The sequence below is a fragment of the Morus notabilis genome, unplaced genomic scaffold (assembly GCF_000414095.1).
Source record: "Morus notabilis unplaced genomic scaffold, ASM41409v2 Scaffold2758, whole genome shotgun sequence".
NCBI classification, from domain to species: Eukaryota; Viridiplantae; Streptophyta; class Magnoliopsida; order Rosales; family Moraceae; genus Morus; species Morus notabilis.
Window position 1 is genome coordinate 100,830 of NW_010364069.1, and position 20,023 is coordinate 120,852.

The following is a 20,023-nucleotide window of genomic DNA, read 5'->3' on the forward strand; positions in this document are numbered from 1 at the left end:
CCCCAAAAAAAAACTTTTTTTTTTTTTTTTTTTTTTTTTTCCAAAAACGTTTTGGTCCTTTTTTTTTTATATATATTCCTTGCAAAACCTCCTTTGTATAAATCCGGAATCTGTTTTAAGATTGTTAGCCGAAATAGTGGATAATACAAAAGAGGAACAAGTTAAGGAAGAACAAAACCGAAATTCATACAATTGTAAATTCAACCTTTCTACCAAACTCGGAATTGGAAGTTGTAAGGATGTCGAGGCACGTGGACCACGTTTTCCTTAAAACAGATTCGCCCCCTCCGGCGTGTGCTTGAGGTTACGTTGGACGTCCGTCTCCCAGGATACAACGACAACGACGGTAGCTTGATGCACTTTCGGAACCGTCCGGCGAACTAGAACTTGATCTTTCCTCTATCACCAAAACTGAACTACAAGAACATAAAGCACAAAAAACACGGGGACATAAACAGAAGCGAGAGAAGAGAAGAAGAATTCTGAAATCTGAGTGCTTTGTTCATGTGGAGGATGGCCCTTATATAGCCTGCCCGTGAGGGATGTTACAAGGCTGTAATGATTATTGCTGCAGTTTCTACAACCGGAGGTTTAATGTCCATAAACCAATGGTTATTGCTGCAGTTTCTACATCCTTCACTAATGCAGATTTTAAACAGCCACTAATGAATCAGTTTCAGAATTTAGTTGGCAAAATAAAAGAAAAAATTACAAAACGAGTTTTCCGATCCGGCATTCGTGTCCGCAGGTCGCGGGCGCACACATTGGCCCCCAACCCGCCGGGATCGTGATTTGATTTTGAGTGTATGAATACTCGATTTTGATCTCCTCGCGATGGAGAATGTAAATCCATCGAGAGCCGTCCCGAAAACCTATTGGGCCCCATCCGAATATGGGTCTCAAAATGGGCCTTTAAAATGGCTTAACAAGCCATTTTTCAACAAATCTAACAGAGAAATTCCCTTCTTTTTCACTTAAATTCAAATTAGAAGAAGAAGGAAAAGAAAACCAATTTTTAAGCAAATGAACAGCTCAATTATACTGGAAAATCAATTAGTTTCCCTTCACTTAGCCAAATTTAGATTGAAGAAAAAAAAAAAAAAATTGCCGTGAGACAGCAAAAGAGAAGACAACAAATCACAAATACAAACTTAATGTCGTTTTCTAGTTTATTGTCTATTATTTTTTGTCGTCGTACACTTATTTGCTGTCGTTTTTTAAAATTATCCCGTTTTCTACAATGCGGTGCAGGCAGCCGTGGTTTGTTGTTTGTTCAATTTCGATGTTCGCTTGTTTTTTGGGCCTATCGATGTTCACTCTTGGTGCTGCTCCGTCCGTTTAATTTTTGTATGGTTTTTGTCCTTCTTATTTATATTATTTGTTATTATTGTCTTTTACATTACTGCGACTTGTTACTATTGTTTTGAAGGTTTATTTGTTAGGTTTTTTAATGGTTTGATTCTCTTGAAGGTTTATTTTGTTAGTTTTTTTTAATGGTTTGATTCTCTTGAAGGTTTCTTTCTGGTTTGTTGTATGCGCGTTTCTATCGTTTCATTTTTTGTCATTTTCATTTTTCTATTTTATTGTCGTTTACTATTTACTGTCTGTTTTCATTTTTCTATTTTATTGTCGTTTATTTATTGGATGTTATTTCTATCGTTTTGTTAGTTACTTTGTCGTCTGTTTTCATTTTTCTATTTTATTGTCGTTTATTTATTGGCTGTGATTTCTATCGTTTTGTTAGTTTATTTGTCGTCTCCATATTTCTGTCGTTTATTTTCAATGTCACTTGGATTGTTGGATTTATTGTCGTTTGGTTTTGGTTTCTGCGTATTTGTTGTCGTTTTTAATATACCACAGCCTTTCGATACTTCGTGGTCATTTACTAATTTGTTGCCGTCTCGTCCCTTTCTAAGTCGTCGTTTTGTGTGTTCCCGTCATTTGCTCCGTTGCAGTTTCTTCCGTTATCCTTTTAAATTTGTTCACTACTTCCGTTTAATTTTTCCGGCGTGTTTAGAACCAGTGCAAAGCCAAAGTATAGTTAAATAATTCAAGAAAAATATTTCACATTTTAAAAACATGAAAAACCCTAAAGAAAAGCTTAAAATTTCAACGAAAAAAAGACCTCGAATTTTATCCTCTTGTAAACGTTAACATATTTTCACATAATTTTTCTTTTAGAAAAAAAAGAGTTTTAAAAATAAATTCGATATAAGTGAGGGTATCAGTATCTTTTCAACTTATTTTTATTAATTAAATATTAAATGAATGAAATTGAACAAGTTTTTTTAAATTTAAAATGTGTTCATTTACACAATTTAAATTATTAAATTATGTATATAAAAAAATATTAAAATAAAAAATTTAAATTTAAATTTATATAAAAAAAACACCGTTACAACTTACAATATAATTTAAGTCCTAAAATAAACAAAATCTTTAATATATTTTCTTTGTACTTTATAAAAGTAAAGGCGTAAATGGTGAAAAAATCGAAAATGAGATATATTTACATGATTAACCCTACATAAATTTGCCTGCGTGCTGATTTGTTGCGTCCTTTGTTCATCTTCTTCCTTACGGCAAATAAGCTAACACACACACCGAAGAAAATGTCGAACACCGCAGAAGAAACCCTAGCGGAAATGGAAGAAGAAGAAGGAGGAGTGTACGAACAGAGAGGCTCCGAAAACGACAACGAAAACGAAAACGAAAACGACGATCTCTCCCACGAATGGGAGACCATGGCTCGAGCTTGGCTCTGCTCGTTCCCCGAAGCCAAAGCCGTTTCCATGGCGGAAGTCGAGTCCTGGATCGACTCCAACCTCGATTCCTTACCCGACGGCATCAAATCCATGCCTCGTTCCGACCTTTCTCTCAGGCTCATTTCCATTCAGAACATGCGACTCCCCAATCAGGTTCAATTTTCCTTTCGAATTCGTTTGATTCATAAGTTCAAAAATGTGTTTTTGGGCTCAAGAATTCAAGATTTCCGATGCATAATTTAAAGGGAGGAGAAGGAGAAGAAGAAGAAGCGAGTCCAGTTGATACTCCTCATGCGCGGTTTCAACGCACCGATCAGTGGAGACCGGTTTATTCGTGGCTGGAATCGTTGGACAAAGACGAGGTTGTTAAGTCTAAGGATATTTCGGATTGGCTAACTGAGAATCCGAATGTGCAAGAACAGTTGTGCTCTAGGCATTCTCGGTACCACTTGATGCATTACATTAAAAAGTGTCATATGAAGATCCTCAAGAGAAGAGAAAAGAAGAAGGTAGGAAATGGTTAAAGGTTTTTTTTTTTTTTTTTTTTTTTTTTTTTAAATAATTCAACTTGAGGGAAAAAAAGGTTGGTCTTTTATTTTTATTTTTATTTTTGATATTTAATTCTGTGACTATTTTTCTGAACAGGGGTTTCAGCAGTCTGAGAAACCAGCGTCTCTCAAGGTTAATAAAGATGTGGTGATGAAACAACCAGCCGTGCTTCCAAGTTTAGGTATTTTATGTAGTCTTTATTGGTTCATGGGTTTGAACAGAAAGTTAGAGCAGAAGTTTGAATTTTTGAGGGATAAAACACTCGAGTAAAAAATGTTTGAATTGGGTTGGAATCTATGAATCAAATGGGGCTTAGTGTTCTAAATGTTGCGGTTTGCGGGTTGATATGTTGATTGTTAGAAAGCGCTTGAAGGCATGAATCCAAACCCATTTTTAGGTGATGCATGTAGATTATTACCAGATAGGAAAGTGAAGGAAAAGAAAGTAAAGTTTTCGAATGCAATCCCAGAGAAGTGTTGCGAGAGAGAGAGCTTTGTATTAAATGCTAGCGTAATTCAAATCAGCATTACGCATTTCAAATGTGGCGTCACATTTTTTGTATAATAAACGAAGGAATCAATGAATTTAGGCCCAGTGTAGCGACTATTTGCTATCTTTCTATTCAAACTTGTGGGAAGTTTTGGAGTTAGATTCAAATGATTGTGCATATGATCAGAGAGGATATTTAATTGCTTTATGGCAAGGATTCGAAGCTGTGAGTTTATTGTCTCCAATCTCCATTTATTCGCATTCGCTTTTTCATTGATTATAGATACACCGGATGTTTATCTCTCTCAAAATAAGGTTGATCATTAACTTTTATTCGTATTAGCTTTCATTGATTAAGTTAGTTCACTTGGTACGATTTACAAGTTAAATCTAACTTTGTCAGAGCGTGAAGTAATTCGTCAGCTCAAGCTTTTAGAAGGACTAGTAGTCTAACAATCTTTAATCAAGTTCCTTGTCTTTATTGTCTTCTGTTCAAAAGAGAAATATTTATAATCTGATCATATTGCATTTATCTCATCTGCTCTTTCAAGGGGTGTGATATTCACCGTGTTTTGTATTATTGTTCTCTAAACTTGTTTACAGCCTAATTGTCATCTTTTTGAGTAATTACAATATCTCCTCAATATTACGAGAACGTTTGGTTCATGGGTTCAAAATCATGGTTCATGATTCTGATTTTTGAAATTTAAATTTTTTGTGAGAGAAAAGCACTGTAGTAGAACCAAAAACTATAATCATAAACCAGGTAGAACCTTTGAAACAAACGTCACCTACATGATTCAACCCGTTTTAACTTTAATTTTTTTGCAGTTATCTCTCCAGCAGCCAACATACCTAAAGATAGTGACGTATATTTAGCCAAGCGAAAGGAGGCACTTCAGAAATATGAAATGTAGGTCAAGCATTGATCTTTTTTTAATACATATTTTTAATTTTTTTTAATCTTCCATCTACTTATTGATCATGTTAACGTGGTTCCAGTTTAGTAGAGTTGGAGAAGCTGCTTTCCCCATCTGTCATGCGTCAAGAGCTAAGCAAATGAAGAATTTTGAAGCACTTTATAGAAGTTCAGTTTGTAAATTATTCTCTCCGTAGTAAGCACTGCTAGAGCCTAGAAACACAATTTAATGTGGTATCCAAGGATCCGATTTTTTTGCAATCAAAAAGTGGGCCTAGAAATTGGTCCCAGAGTTGTATTCAATCTTATCTGTAAATTTTACAACTTTGCTTGAGCTGAATGCAATATCTAGTTTTTCTCAAGTGTATTTGGCCTTTCTTTCTCTGCATCGTCAAATCTGTCCTCATTAAGTGCCAGATTCTATATCCAAAAAGCATGAAAAGTTGACTTTTTGTAGATGATTCAGAAGTTTGATACCGGTGGAATAAATAGAAAAAAAAAAAGGACCCAGAGCATATTATGATAATATCTTTTTCTTCTGTCTATTATTTTAGGATCCGTTTAGTTCGCTGATTCGAGTTTTTAATTCGAGTTGAGATGTAATTTTATGTGAGAGCTTTTTACTGTAGTAAAAAAGTTAGATTTGATTGTTTGTGAGAGTTTTTTACTGTAGTAAAACTCGAATTCTAAACTCGAATCAGCGAAATAAACGGGACCTTAACTTTCATTGACTCAGTGCCTAATATCTTTTGCTTACGTATTCATAAAAAATATCTTTGCTCACAATGGAAATGCAGAAAAAAAAAAAATGACGCTTCCCATATCAGTTTGCAATCAGATTGGTCTAATTCCTAGTCCTTAAATAATAACTTTAATTATTTCTTAATTATTAATTACAATTTAGAAAGCGGGAAACATGGGCCTGAATAACCTGATCTTACTGACAAGGCAAGTCATGTTCTACAAAATCTTTCAAATTCGGATGTCGATAATAAAACCTATAATTCTAAGTTCTTATAGCATATAGCAACAGTATAATAATGGAGTTGTTTTCCTTTTTTTTTTCTCTTTTTTTTTTCCTTTTATTTTTTTTTCCTATTTTGTCGGTGACTTCTTAGTGACGAGACTCTTTGGTACCCCTCAGAAGTAATGTTAACGCTGGCTGCCCTTCCTCCACGGACTTGACTTTAGCGAGAAAAATGGCTCGCACACGTAGCGTCTGTTTAGTTCGCTGATTTAAAATTTTAATTCGAGTTAAGATGTGATTTTATGTGAAAATTTTTTATTGTAGTAAAAAAGTTAGATGTGACTGTTTCTGAGAGCTTTTTACTGTAGTAAAACTCAAATTTTAAACTTAAATCGATGAAATGAACGGAACCATAGCCTAAGTAAGCAGTTTCCGTGTCCTAATTTCTATCAAACCACAAGGTTAAGTTAGAATGGTGTCTTTTGGCTAATACAAATCCTTGTTTAAGTCTTTGGTTCTGTTTATTTCACCTATTCGAGTTTTCAGTTCTAAATTTTTACAGTTTATCTCAAAAAATATCACATCTAATTTTTTATGCTACAGTTAAAAATTCTTAAAAATTATGACATCTCAGCTCAAATTAACTACGCAATAAAACTAGACGGCAGGGTTGGAGTTCAACATTTGTAGCTTTCTAATCAAGCATCTTATATGTATAAGATGTCTATCGGTAATTTTCAGGAAATTATTATTGTGTTTCAATTTTTACAATTTTTCTTAGATAGATTGAATCTATTAAACATAAATTTTGATAAAGCACGGCTTCAGCAAAAACAAAACAATGAAGTCAATTTTTTTTTTTTTTAAAAGTCGACGTTGGTTCCTTTGCTGGCCATCTATTTCAACGTTCATTGTTTCTTTCCCTTGCTATTCAAGTCTGAACTGAAAAAGGATCTTCCAACTTTAAAGCATCTTTCAAATAACAATAATGTATATAATAGTAAAACAAAAAGAAAAAGAAGAGAAAAACAATTGGGAAGCGAGACAAAAGGTTGACTAGACAGCAAAGACAAAACCATCTTCAAGAAAAAATGGCCGGCCTACACGTATAAACAAAGTTGAGTCCCAAATTCCCAATCAACATCACTATTGAAATACATTATGGAAGTTCCATTGAAGAAGATGAATGGCCTCAATTCCTTCTTGTCCTTGAAAGTTACACTACTAACGATAGCAATTGTCCTAGTGCATATTTCCGATGCTCACACCGGAGGCAGATATGGCGGTGCAGGCGACGGAGTCCAGCCATTGTCAAAGATTGCCATCCATAGGGCGGTTTCCGAGCTTCACGAAAATGCTTCCATCAAAGCAGCACCAGTAGTTCTTGGAACCAAGGTTGTTTAATATATGACTTCACACTTGCATGTCTTGTTCTTGGGCAACAAACTTGTCATGTCTATCTATCTATCTATCTAGCTATCCATGTTCATGAGGCTAAGGAAATAGTAGAAATCTGACTGGTTGATTTTAGCTGATGGGTTTGTTTTGCAGGGTGAAGATTATCAATGGGTCACTGTTAAATTTGACTCTCCTAAACCTGGTGAAGATGATTGGATTGGAATTTTTTCTCCGGCAGATTTCAAGTAATGTTCATTCTGATGGCTGTTATAAACTGCCTTTGGAAATTGTTTGTATGTTGTTTGGTGTTTTTGCTTAAAAGTTGGCAGATTAAATAGGCATATTCTATTATGGCAGCTCATCTATTTGTCCAGCTACTGATGATGTGGAGGGTGCTCCATACATATGCTCAGCTCCAATTAAGGTATACCAATTGCAATCTACATATTTCTGTTAGACTAAATCATTTCATCTTCTTTTATCATTCTCGCGTTCAACTTTTGTTTTTGTTCAGTAATCATTTCATCTTCTTTTATCATTCTCATGTTCAACTTTTCCTTTTGTTTTCAGTATAAGTTTGCAAATGATTCGAATGATGATTACACGAAGACAGGCGAAGCAACTTTGAAGTTTCGATTGATCAATCAACGAGAAGACTTCTCATTCGCGTTGTTCGCAGGCGGGTTGTTAAATGTACGTTAACTACCCTTCTTTCTTTCAGGTTATTTGTTCGTAAAAATTTGTGTTTTATGTCGTAGTGTGTCGCCCACCCGCGGTTCTTGATGGTGTTTGTGTAGTTCATGCATTTTAAGTTTACATTCTTTCACTTATATAGGCTTTCTGCGGTGCCTCTTCTTGAATTGTTGTCTGACTTCTATGTTCTGATATGCAGCCAAAGTTGGTGGCGGTTTCTAATGTCATACGCTTTGCAAATCCAAAGGCACCCCTTTATCCGCGTCTTGCTCAAGGAAAGTCATGGAATGAAGTAAGTTCATGCAATTACCACATGATATAAATATTTGATTCATCATTGTTTGTGTTGAAACCTAATCCAACTATCTAAGCCTTAGTTTGTACACGATCAGTATGAGATCATCATACTTCAGGTAGAAAAATATTTTTGCTGTGTTTGGATGGTGGCAAAAGAAATAGGGAGGGAGAAAAGTTATACATCTTAGGCGAGGATGAATGCAGACGAATGGGAGGATCTTTCCCTTAATGTGTTTGTATGGATTCCCTCTTCCCACTAATCTCTCACCCAATATCTTCCCTTCTCTAATCCTTCCTTCTTACCAAACAAATCCATGCACTAATCTTCTTACCCCTATCCAAACAAGGCCCTAGATTTATCCTTCTGTGCTTTGACTTCCATTGTTTCATTCATTTCATGTAATGCTGATTGCTGAAGAAAATATTTATCAAAGAAAATCAGATGGTGTCTGAACTGACTCCACTTTCAAACCATCATTTTTTTGACCTTATGTAGTACTAATTCTGTGAAAATGCTGTTTTGCTTTGATGCAGATGACAGTGACCTGGACAAGCGGCTATAACATTGATGAAGCTGTACCCTTTGTTGAATGGGGTTTCAAGGGACGAGATCAAATTCAAACACTAGCAGGAACGTTGACTTTTCGTCGAAACAGCATGTGCGGTGCGACTCATTTAACCTCTCTCCTTTGTCTACCAGTGTGGGAATTGTATTTCTATCATCAAAATGTTCTTAGCGAGTCTTAATTTCTCTTCTTCCTTCATGGATTATTCACTTTCCATATCAAACACACAATTTATCACACACAGAGTTAGTTTTTAGTTTTTAACTTGTTGAAATTGAGGAGAAATGGCAGTTGAATCCCATTGTAGTAACCAAGTTCTCTTCTCTTCTCTTCTCTCACTCAACAGGCCCACCGGCCCGGACATTTGGTTGGCGAGATCCGGGTTTCATCCACACGAGTTTCCTAAAAGAATTGTGGCCAAACTCTATGTATGCTTCTTATGTACTACAAGTAATCTCAAAAACTTCCAAGACATTACTATATTGTTGTTCTTAAGGCCTATAGTTGGCGCTTTCTCTCACAGGTACTCTTACAAGCTCGGACATAAGTTACAAAACGGCACCTTTATCTGGAGCAAGTCCTACTATTTCAAGTCATCACCATATCCAGGACAAGAATCATTACAACGTGTAGTTATATTTGGTGACATGGGAAAGGTATGTCAAGAAAATTAAGTGGAAACCAGAACACAGAAAAAGAAAATAGTATTCTAAAAAATGATTTGTTTTGAGTATGAAAATGACAATGAGAATTTTTTGGGAATGGTAGTGAGACTCTTCTTGAAATTGCGTTTAGTTATTTTTTTGAGAGATTGTTTTAGGCATACGAGAAAGTGAGACTGTGTTTGGTTATGTGTCTGAAAATGTGTATTAAGTTATAGTCTTAGAAAATGAAAACGGAAGTGTAAAAACACTTTCAACTATTTTTCATTTCCTTAACAAAAACCATTGTCACTGTTTGTTTTTTTTTTTCGTTCTCGTGTTCAAAACATTTGCTAACCAAATGTTGTCTACAAAACATTTTCGTTTTTGTACCTCAGAAGGCGTGCATAAACATTTCCAAAAACAACAAAAAACGATACCAATCGGCACCAAAATTTACCCTTTTTCCATCATTTTGCAGGCAGAACGTGATGGTTCAAATGAGTTTCATAACTACCAGCCAGGCTCACTCAATACCACAGATCAACTGATTAAGGACCTAGATAACATAGACATAGTTTTCCACATAGGTGACATTACATATGCAAACGGATACATCTCACAGTGGGACCAGTTCACAGCCCAAGTGGAGCCCATTGTATCTACTGTGCCATATATGATTGCGAGGTTTGATATGCTTGTTTTGTTTCAGTGCCTAAATTGAGAGTTTAAACACTTCCTTTTTCTCAAACTTACATGTTGAGTATTCTGATAGTGGCAATCATGAGCGTGACGTGCCGGGAACCGGCTCATTCTATGACGGCAATGATTCGGGCGGTGAATGCGGCGTGCTAGCTGAGACAATGTTTTATGTTCCTGCTGAGAACAGAGCCAAGTTCTGGTAAGATTTAAAAAGATTCCACATGCCAAGTTTTGGTAAATATGAGGAAGTCAAGCTTAATTAGGATCACAAGAAAATATAATCTGATTTCTCCAGCCATTTACTGGTCTTATTTTTTCTGCAAAACCAAATTTTAAATGTTGAGTGTGTGGATCATAATTATTGCCCTGTTAGCACTTGATTTACCTTGTATTTTTGGGTAAAGTGAGAATTTGACACTTTCAATTTCCCTAGTCTTCTATTGAGGGGATAAGAGAGGTTAGAGGGGGGAAAAAAAAACGTAAGAGTTGTGCGGTTTTCTCTTGTAATTTTCTTCTTTATATTGGAATTCTGCAGCTGAAAGTGGACGTAGCTCTCATAACGATGAACAACTATCAATCTCGTGTGCTCATTTATTTGTTTTCTTTGATTTTATCGCTCTAGATAGTAAAGGATCTTGATGATTCTAGTTCTCAACAGAAAAGAAAAGACTGTGTTAGTTCTAGTCCAACAGGTTTTCTTTGGTCTAGTTGCCTTAAAATAAGCTAAACCCAATATGGACATATCTCTAAAACTCCAAGGCCTCGCTCGTTTCACCATTCGAATCGTAACTCAAAACTTTTTATGTTCTCTCACAAAAATTCAAATTCATTCTCTCACATATATGCACTTTTCAACTGAAACTCTCAAACTCGAACTAGCGAAATGAACGTGTCCAAATAAAAGCCAATGTTGTTCGTGTTCATTGCAGGTACTCAACAGATTTTGGAATGTTCCACTTTTGTATAGCTGACAGTGAACATGATTGGAGAGAGGGATCAGAGCAGTACAAGTTCATAGAAAAGTGCCTTGCTTCAGCAGACAGGAAGACACAACCATGGTTGATTTTTGCTGCTCATAGGGTTCTGGGCTATTCCTCTGCATATTGGAAAGATGGCTCATTTGGGGAACCAATGGGAAGGGAAAGCTTACAGAAGCTATGGCAGAAGTACAAGGTGGACATTGCATTTTTTGGTCATGTCCACAACTATGAGAGGACATGTCCCATTTACCAGGTATGCAAAAACATCAACCAAAAAAAAAAAAAAAGAAAGCTTACTTCTGCATCATTTATAAAACGACATGTCGTATATAAAGTCATCCGATACCTCGTGTATAAAGTCATATATTGAAGACAGTATTGGAATATTGGTTTCATCTGATAATTTATATCTACTTCTTTATCCAATGAAGAAAACAGGGTCTCGCAAGTGTGTAACAAACTACACTGGTTATTTTGTCATCTTTTCTTGCATTATTGACATGAAAAAGAAAAGAGCAAAAAAGATCAACGCATAAGATGAGTGAAAAACTTACTCATACCAATGTTACAAGTAGAAAAGCAAATAAAATAGTCTGAAGAATTTGCCAAAACATATTGCTGAAAATAGCTCCTGATCTTGCTAACAAAATCAAACATTCTTAGGGATACAAGGCCAAAAAAAAAAAAAAAAAAAACTTTTCTTCTACAACACATTAATATTTCATCCAACGCTTTTAACTTTCTATGGTTATATGATGCAGAATCAGTGTGTGAATAAGGAAAAATCTCATTATTTGGGCACGGTGAACGGAACCATTCACATCGTCGCCGGCGGCGGTGGGAGCCACTTGTCGAATTTCGGGCCAGTGCAGCCAACTTGGAGTCTTTTCAGAGATGTTGACTTTGGTTTTGTGAAACTAACGGCGTTCAACCGCACTACACTGCTGTTTGAGTACAAGAAGAGCAGTGATGGGGAAGTCTATGATTCCTTCACCATCTCAAGGGACTACAAGGATGTTTTGGCTTGTGTACATGATGCCTGTGAACCCACCACTTTAGCCACATAATAAAAAATATTGTATGATTTTCGACTTCCGTGACGTTTTTTTTTCAAGAATAATACATGATTCAGATCATGGTTCTTAGTTCTATTACAGTATTTTTGAGGTTGTTCTTTTATATTTTTGAGTTAGAGTGACTTGAGTGATGATCTTGAGTTGAGTTTGAGTTATAACTTGAGTTGAAGTTATAACTTGAGTTTGTATTTGGATGTGCATATTTGAGTTATGATTTGAATTGAAAATCTTTTTGAGTTTGTGTTTAGGTGGGTCAAAACTTAAATTTATATTTAAATAATATTTCACTAAAAACTCAATGGTAATGAAAAATTTTAATAGGGTATATGGGTGGGGTTTTATTCATATTTTCGTTGTGAATGCATAGAAAAAAATTTTACAAAAGAACATGAACTTGAATAAAATTGTAACTCGAGTTCAAACTTTTTCTGAGTTTCGTTACAAAAAAATAACCCATTTTTTCATAAAAAATTTGAATTTAAAAAATTAGAATGATGAATCATAATTTTAAACCCATAAACTAAACACCACCTTGATTTTATTTCATTCAAATAAATGGTTCATTTGATTTGGTGTGACACAAGAACTCTTTTTTTTTTAAATTTATTATTATTATTAAAATAATTAAAATAGAATATTATATTAAAGTATAATAAGATATTGAAATTGAATAATGGATAATAACGTAAGAGAAAAGAGTTGGTCTGGTACAAAAAAAGAAAAAAGAAAAAAGAAAAAAGAAAATGCACATAACATAAGTTGTGAAAAAGGTTGGTTGTATTTGGTCCCCACTTTTTTTTTTTGGTTTTCTCAATTTGCTTTGCAAACTAAAATTATTGTATCTTCTAGATGAAGGTTGTTTTCATCTCTAAAGAATAATATGTTCTTTTCTTAATTGAATCCTTTATTTTTCTATATTTGTGGCTCCCCATTTCTTAAAAAAAAAAAAAATCTTTTCAGTATCTAATTGAGTTTAAATACGGATGAGTAACGAAATTGAATTTTAAAATTGTTAAATTGAATTTTAAAATTGAGTTTAAATGTTTGCATCAATGTAAAAGATGTGGATGAATTTTCGAAAAGAAAGTGAATCTTTATAAAATTGTTAAATTGTAAAAGTAATTTTCGTAATTATATCTTATAAAAAATAAGGTCCATGGAAGATAATATAAGGCACGTATAACAAATAGGCAAGTACCTATTAAGTATATTTCAATAAAAAAAATAAAAAAATAAAAAAGTACCTATTAAGTATAAACCGTAATTATTTCAAAAAAAAAAAAAAAACAACAACAAATTTCGCGGTAACTACTTCCCACACTTGCACTGAAAAACAAGCTTCTATTTTCCCTCCACAGCAATTATAAGACCTTCTCTGTAAAATCCCACCGGTCATTTTCTCTCTCACAAATTATAAGATGTTCATTTCACTCATTTAAATTTAAAAATTATTATAATAAATTTTTTTTAAAAATAATTATATTTAATTTTTTATTATAATAAAAAAATTTTATATAAAATTATATTTTAATTTAAATTAAAAATTTAAATTAACGAACTAAACAGTTTTAAATAAGTGCAGAGAAAGAAAAACTTGAGAGAGATTTTGTTTTTTTTGTTTTTTTTTTCTTTTCAGTTGTTATCATTATTATTTTCCTTTTATAACACATCTCTCTGATTTTTTTCCCCCACGTGTGTTGGCATTAAAGATTCTGGAGATTATTCTCAGAACCCAAAAAGGATCAAAGTTTAAGAATAAAATCTATTTAAGAGAGAAGTTTTGATTTTCAATTGGTGAAGAAGAGAATGGTTAAGGTTTTGGTGTTTGTGTTTTTTTTTATGAACGTTGGATTGGATTGGGCTCACTGTAATGGATTTGGAGAGCAGCCACTTTCCAAGATCGCCATACACAAAGCCACTATTGCTCTTCGTCATTCCTCTTCCTTGAAAGCCTATCCTTTTGTTCTTGGCTCAAAGGTAACACTTTACTCTCAAATTTTGCTTCTTTTTTTTTTTTTTAATAAATTTTTAAAATTGATGGATTGCCCACAATTTGAAGATTTTGAATAAACCCAGAACTTTTTTTTTGGCTGAAAATTAGTTATCCTACTGTTTTTTGTTGTGAGGGTTTATCAATTGATTGATTTTTGAATGTAGTTGTTTACTTGTTTACAATCTTTGTCCACAATATGATGTTGGGATTTTGAGTAGATTGAATTTTCTATAGGATCTTTGGATTAGGGGGTTCAATTTACGGGTTGTTATGTTATTATGATTCTTGTTTTGTGGGGTTTTTGGTGATGGATGATTTGATCCATATGCTACAGGGTGAAGATACCCAATGGGTAACTGTGGATTTACAACACTCTGAACCTGCTTGGGATGACTGGGTTGGTGTTTTCTCTCCTGCAAAATTCAAGTAATCTACATCTCTGTTAAATCTTGTATTGTTAAGGGGACTTTATATATAGCTGAGTTTGTGGAATAATTTATTGCATAGAGTAGAAATATAAATGTTACTGGAACAATGGTGAAAATTGATGTGATTCTGTTTTGTTTCGATATGACAGCTCATCGACTTGCCCACCCGAAAATGCCCCAAAAGAGCAGACTCCATACATATGCTCTGCCCCAATCAAGGTGTGTAAATGCAAGTTTAGCAATGAATGGTAAATTAATTTGGCCAAAAAAAAAACAAGAAAAAACTCTTACGTATGTGATGTCTAATGCTTTTTCTTCAGTACACGTTTGTGAGAGATTACTCTCATTATGAAAAGACTGGCAAAACTTCCTTGAGGTTCCAACTGATAAATCAGCGGGCGGATTTTTCATTTGCGTTATTTGCAGGCGGGTTGTCAAATGTGTGTGCTCTTGACTCTTTCTTTTGCAATATGCTTCACCAAACATTTTACATTTTGAGTACAAGTGATATTTTGGCTACATGACTGAGTCAGCTAGTTCAATATTGCAGCCAAAACTGGTGGCAGTTTCAAACGTCATATCATTTGCCAATCCAAAAGCGCCAGTCTATCCAAGGCTTGCTCTTGGGAAGGCTTGGAATGAAGTAAGTTTTCTTTTTCGGTGATGGTTCTTCGCCTATTCTTCTCGCTGCTTACTGTTTGTACGTCTTAAGGTTGAATTTGAAATGGAAATTGTTTGGCTAAGTAGGATTTACTGTGTTAAATTTTTGCAATTTCTTTGTATCATGATGTGAGCTTGTAAATTGTGTTAAGTGAGTTACATGAAGGATTATCCACACATAAGTACTGAGGTCTGTCCGTGTACAAAGGTTGGAAGAAAATTTTATAGACTTGTAGTTTTGATACGGAAACTATCCTATTTATACCTCCTTCCCATGGTAAGAGAGTGATTTTCTTGCAAATCCTGATTCCGCATCTTCTCACTTTGTTGCTGAAGCTTCCTTTTTGATCAAATCTATGTTATTTCCCATTTAGAAGAACATCCATTGTGAATGAGAAATTCTATTACAAGATGGAACATGTTGAGCCTTATCTCTCAAACAATTCGAACAAGGGAAAAATGAATGATTATAAGTGCAACAAAGATAATAACAAAAAGAAAAACAGTACAGTATGTTGAGTTACAAGACAAAACTTGGATATGTGAATAGCGATAGCAGTTTTGTTTTACTAAAACGAATCCTAGAGTTGTGTGTTTATCCATTTTCCTTAGTATCTCTTTCTGGTATATATGAACTGATACAAGCTGCAATATTTGCAAAATCTTTGAACCGTGCAGATGACAGTAACCTGGACAAGTGGCTATAATATTGATGAGGCTGTTCCATTTGTTGAGTGGAGTATGAAAGGAGGAAGTAAAATGCGATCGCCAGCCGGAACTTTGACATTTAGTCGGGGGAGCATGTGTGGTATGATTCATTACAAATGATTTTGCTGCACTATGATAGCTCCAGTAATACACGAAACATTTATTTCATGCTGGTTTACTTCGAAACCTTTCCCAATCTAGGAAAGGGATTGTTATATTTTGATGAGTGATGAAAGGATTATTATGTAATAAATAGGCGTGTTGAATAATTGGGTTTACATGCTATCCAGGTTCACCAGCAAGAACAGTTGGGTGGCGTGATCCTGGTTTTATACATACAAGTTTTCTGAAAGATTTGTGGCCAAACTCTGCGTATGCATTTGAAGTATTTAGTCATTTACTTCTATGCAGTATCAATATCTATTCTAATGGTTGTTATTTGATGGTTTCTCAGGTACACATACAGGCTGGGCCATCTTTTGTTGGATGGTTCATATGTCTGGAGCAAAAACTATTCCTTCAGATCATCTCCGTATCCCGGACAGGACTCGTTACAACGTGTTATAGTGTTTGGCGATATGGGCAAGGTAATATTTACAAAGTTAAATTTCTGCATGGTATATTTAGATAATTATTTATGGGAATAGTAAGGTAGATTTCTGAGTGTTTAAACTTTTGATATCTTGAGCTCGTTGCTAATGATGGATTGAGGGCTTATACTGTACTCAGCTTTTGATGAAGAGAATAATGTTCCCGCCGTTGTAATTCTAGGCATTAAAAAAATCAGTAATAGATCATAATCAATACCATGTGGGGACAATACATGGAATCTAATTTTAATTTTGAAACTCTCCAAGTTGTTTTAGCCTCCGCAGAAACTATTAAGCACTTGTGTTGTGTATTTGGGTATTTTACATGCATTTTGAGGTCTAAGGCTTAAGTAGTGTGTATGTCTATGTTACGAGGAGTTGAGTTCATTTGGGGCATGTTTACTGGTCATGAATGGGAAAGGAAAAAAGAATGTTCCCTTTTTCGCCTATTTGTGTGCTTAAAGGAAAAAAGAATGTTCCCTTTTTTGCCTATTCGTGTGCTTACTTGCACAAATAGGAATGCTGATTTGGTGGGCCCCACATGCTTTAGAGAATGAGGAAAGGGAAAAACAATCTTAGGTTACTGATGTTTCCTTTTCAATTAGAATAGACCATAAAGTTGCTTTTCTAGCCTTTCTAAATTCCCTTTCAATTCGAATAGACCGCAAAAGTGCGTTTCTAGCCTTACACTACAAAACATGCCTTTGGTCCTTCTCTTTCTTTTCCAATACCTCATGCCTCTGTTCCTTCTCTTTCTTTTCCAACACCTTGTCCTCTCCCATTACATTCCATTACAAGTTAGTAAAGAAGCCCTTAGAGGCTAATGCTTTGTTATATGAAGATAACATTATTGTCCCCTTCTCTATCTTTCAGGCAGAACGTGATGGTTCCAATGAGTACAGTGATTATCAGCCTGGTTCACTCAACACCACTGATCAACTCATCAGGGACTTAGAAAACATCGATATAGTAATGCATATCGGAGATATTTCATATGCAAATGGGTACATCTCACAGTGGGACCAATTCACGGCTCAGGTGGAGCCCATTGCATCAACTGTACCGTATATGGTTGCAAGGTCTGCGGCTCATTACATGTTTTCACTTTCCTCTATATGTAGAAATATCTTTCATATGATACATCATGATATTGAATACTGAATATCAAATTTCAATTTGTTTCATCTAGTGGTAACCACGAACGTGATTGGCCAAACTCGGGGTCCTTCTATGATACTCCGGATTCGGGTGGAGAATGTGGTGTAGTGGCTGAGACTATGTTTTATGTTCCAGCTGAGAACCGAGCCAAGTTTTGGTAAATTTCATACCTTATTTAAAATAAGTTAATGCATTTATGTCTTGTTAAAGTAATAGGATGGAGCTAGTCAATTCTAATCCCGTTTTCATCCATATAAGTCGTATTCTCTATCCCCATACAGGTACTCGACGGATTATGGCATGTTTCACTTCTGTGTAGCTGACAGCGAACATGACTGGAGGGAGGGGACGGAACAGTACAGGTTCATTGAGAAATGCCTTGCATCTGTGGATAGGCAGAAGCAACCTTGGCTGATCTTTATTGCCCATCGGGTGCTCGGGTATTCCTCCGACAACTGGTATGGGCTGGAGGGCGCATTTGAAGAGCCCATGGGAAGGGAAAGTTTGCAGAGACTTTGGCAAAAATACAAAGTGGATATTGCGTTTTACGGCCACGTCCATAACTATGAAAGAACATGTCCCGTATACCAGGTATATACTGATAATCTTCACTTGTGCCCCAACTAAAAAACTCACACGACAGCTTAACTCCGTTGCCATATATATAGCTTTTCATCATGCATATTTTGGTGCCAATTGCTATTTTCTATTTTTCATTTCCCTTTTACTAGTGTCAGAAAAGTATGGATGGGGTGGGCTTTGGGTAGGGGTTGCGGGTTCAATCCCGTGTTGTATAAAAAAAAAAAAAAATCATGATGTTATTATGTGACTTGTGTAAAAAGAGAGTATTATAAGCTTTGGCAAATATTTAATCTGATATAATTCTAATGTGATCTGACGAACGGTTCAAATTGTGTCCTACCGGTAAGATATTTTATCATATCGTACTACGAAATTCTCCTAAGTATAAAACGAAACGTTGCGGAAGAAGACTTACCATTTTATTTTTCTCCAATCTCACATTTTTGCCGGGCTGTTGCAGAGCAAATGCGTGAACGGCGAAAAATCCCATTACTCGGGTGTTGTGAATGGAACCATCCATGTTGTGGTCGGGGGTGGTGGGAGTCACTTGTCTGAGTTCAGCAAAGTTGTACCAAATTGGAGTATCTTCAGAGATTATGACTGGGGATTTGTGAAGCTGACAGCCTTTAATCACTCATCACTTCTTTTTGAATACAAGAAGAGCCGTGATGGCGAAGTATATGATTCTTTCACCATTTCTAGGGACTACAAAGATGTCTTGGCTTGTGTCCATGATGGCTGTGAAGCACATACTTTGGCATCTTGAATAATATTATTATTTTTTTCTTCCATCCTATTTTGTAGTATAATAGTGGAATTAGGTCATGCACAGATGGTGAATTTCTGCAGCATTATTCCCATGCCTAATAGTTAACGAATAATATCCATGTGACAAATCAATGTCGTAGGTACGGAAAATCCGACATTGGATTACATTTTAAATTCAATGTCTTATTGTTCTTCTTTTTATCCACATTCTTATTATCAAATCCTTTATACCCTTTTACTTGATCAGCTTCTCGTTTGCACGTGATATTTTATCGTTACTTGTTGACGGTTGAATTTCGTCAACAGAATTATGCCGGATTACTTCTAGGTACCCTTTTAGGTTACCGGCATGATAACGTTATATATGTTTGATGTATTGTTGCTATGGGATTTTTGGTGGTATGATAATTCTAAATATGTAAACGGAATACTTGAACGAAAGTAAAAGACACGCAAGTTTTATAGTGATTCACTTTGTTAATTAAGAGCTACATCCACTGTGTATTGTATATATTTATTTTCTATAGTTCTTCTAAGATTACACGAAAAGATCCCTCTATCCTTTGAGGCTCTCTCCCTTTTATAGCCCAATGATTACTTTCGTGGGCGGTTCTTCTTCGTAGGCTTATCCACTCGAGTGGCCTATGGTTCTATGGGCCCAAATCATAGCTTGTCAACACATTTTGCACTGTTTACTCATACAATTTGTCCCTTATTACGGCTCTGCAGACCCTGTAATCCCTAACCGTCCATTACAAGCGGTTTTAGGGACTCATAATTAATTCCTGCACCACTGACATCTTTTGGATCAGACGTAAACTGTTGTGTCAGGGTTCTTTAATGAGGCACTCTGTACTCTACCCTCGACGTCTATAACAGGGGATTAGGTTCGTCGCTTGACTGACTCTCGTGGAGCTTCCAAAGCGCAAGTCACACAGGCCTCAACGGTCTTGAGTGGTCAGCGGTCTGTGGATTCGTCCGTACGATTGGCCTTCCCAATCATTCAGAAGAAACAAGGCCTAGACGTCGACCGCTATCTGTTGTGGCAAACATAGAGCCACGTGGAGCGCTGTCGCCGTCCCACGTGTTAGCGC

The 20,023-nt window shown here is 35.4% G+C and overlaps 3 protein-coding genes across 3 annotated transcripts; all 3 read left to right on the forward strand.

Annotated features, from left to right (window-relative positions):
• Positions 1-2,514: 2,514 nt before the first annotated feature.
• LOC21388973 lies at positions 2,515-5,196 on the forward strand. Its single transcript, XM_010105734.2, has 5 exons — positions 2,515-2,918; positions 3,011-3,274; positions 3,411-3,495; positions 4,635-4,716; positions 4,806-5,196. The coding sequence occupies exons 1-5, from the start codon at positions 2,613-2,615 to the stop codon at positions 4,864-4,866; spliced, it is 798 nt and encodes a 265-aa protein (XP_010104036.1). The 5' UTR covers positions 2,515-2,612; the 3' UTR covers positions 4,867-5,196.
• Positions 5,197-6,728: 1,532 nt separating this feature from the next.
• LOC21388974 (probable inactive purple acid phosphatase 27) lies at positions 6,729-12,085 on the forward strand. Its single transcript, XM_024170528.1, has 12 exons — positions 6,729-7,084; positions 7,241-7,332; positions 7,445-7,511; positions 7,658-7,780; positions 7,980-8,072; positions 8,612-8,741; positions 8,990-9,071; positions 9,167-9,299; positions 9,766-9,971; positions 10,060-10,185; positions 10,916-11,219; positions 11,728-12,085. The coding sequence occupies exons 1-12, from the start codon at positions 6,851-6,853 to the stop codon at positions 12,031-12,033; spliced, it is 1,896 nt and encodes a 631-aa protein (XP_024026296.1). The 5' UTR covers positions 6,729-6,850; the 3' UTR covers positions 12,034-12,085.
• A 1,659-nt stretch (positions 12,086-13,744) lies between these two features.
• Positions 13,745-19,175, forward strand: LOC21388975 (probable inactive purple acid phosphatase 27). The gene is made up of 12 exons (XM_024170526.1): positions 13,745-14,019; positions 14,370-14,461; positions 14,613-14,682; positions 14,784-14,903; positions 15,014-15,106; positions 15,802-15,931; positions 16,122-16,203; positions 16,286-16,418; positions 17,295-17,500; positions 17,611-17,736; positions 17,861-18,170; positions 18,622-19,175. The coding sequence occupies exons 1-12, from the start codon at positions 13,849-13,851 to the stop codon at positions 18,925-18,927; spliced, it is 1,839 nt and encodes a 612-aa protein (XP_024026294.1). The 5' UTR covers positions 13,745-13,848; the 3' UTR covers positions 18,928-19,175.
• The last annotated feature ends 848 nt before the right edge of the window (positions 19,176-20,023 follow it).

What these genes read in the sequence shown, in the direction of transcription:
- LOC21388973 (XM_010105734.2), top strand. Translation starts at nt 2,613, where the DNA reads ATGTCGAACACCGCAGAAGAAACCCTAGCGGAAATGGAAGAAGAAGAA. An exon ending in ACATGCGACTCCCCAATCAG is followed by an intron (nt 2,919 to 3,010) that starts GTTCAATTTTCC and finishes CATAATTTAAAG; the next exon opens with GGAGGAGAAGGAGAAGAAGA. An exon ending in AGAGAAGAGAAAAGAAGAAG is followed by an intron (nt 3,275 to 3,410) that starts GTAGGAAATGGT and finishes TTTTCTGAACAG; the next exon opens with GGGTTTCAGCAGTCTGAGAA.
- LOC21388974 (XM_024170528.1), top strand. Translation starts at nt 6,851, where the DNA reads ATGGAAGTTCCATTGAAGAAGATGAATGGCCTCAATTCCTTCTTGTCC. An exon ending in TTTTCTCCGGCAGATTTCAA is followed by an intron (nt 7,333 to 7,444) that starts GTAATGTTCATT and finishes CTATTATGGCAG; the next exon opens with CTCATCTATTTGTCCAGCTA. An exon ending in GAGAACAGAGCCAAGTTCTG is followed by an intron (nt 10,186 to 10,915) that starts GTAAGATTTAAA and finishes TGTTCATTGCAG; the next exon opens with GTACTCAACAGATTTTGGAA.
- LOC21388975 (XM_024170526.1), top strand. Translation starts at nt 13,849, where the DNA reads ATGGTTAAGGTTTTGGTGTTTGTGTTTTTTTTTATGAACGTTGGATTG. An exon ending in TTCTCTCCTGCAAAATTCAA is followed by an intron (nt 14,462 to 14,612) that starts GTAATCTACATC and finishes TCGATATGACAG; the next exon opens with CTCATCGACTTGCCCACCCG. An exon ending in GAGAACCGAGCCAAGTTTTG is followed by an intron (nt 17,737 to 17,860) that starts GTAAATTTCATA and finishes ATCCCCATACAG; the next exon opens with GTACTCGACGGATTATGGCA.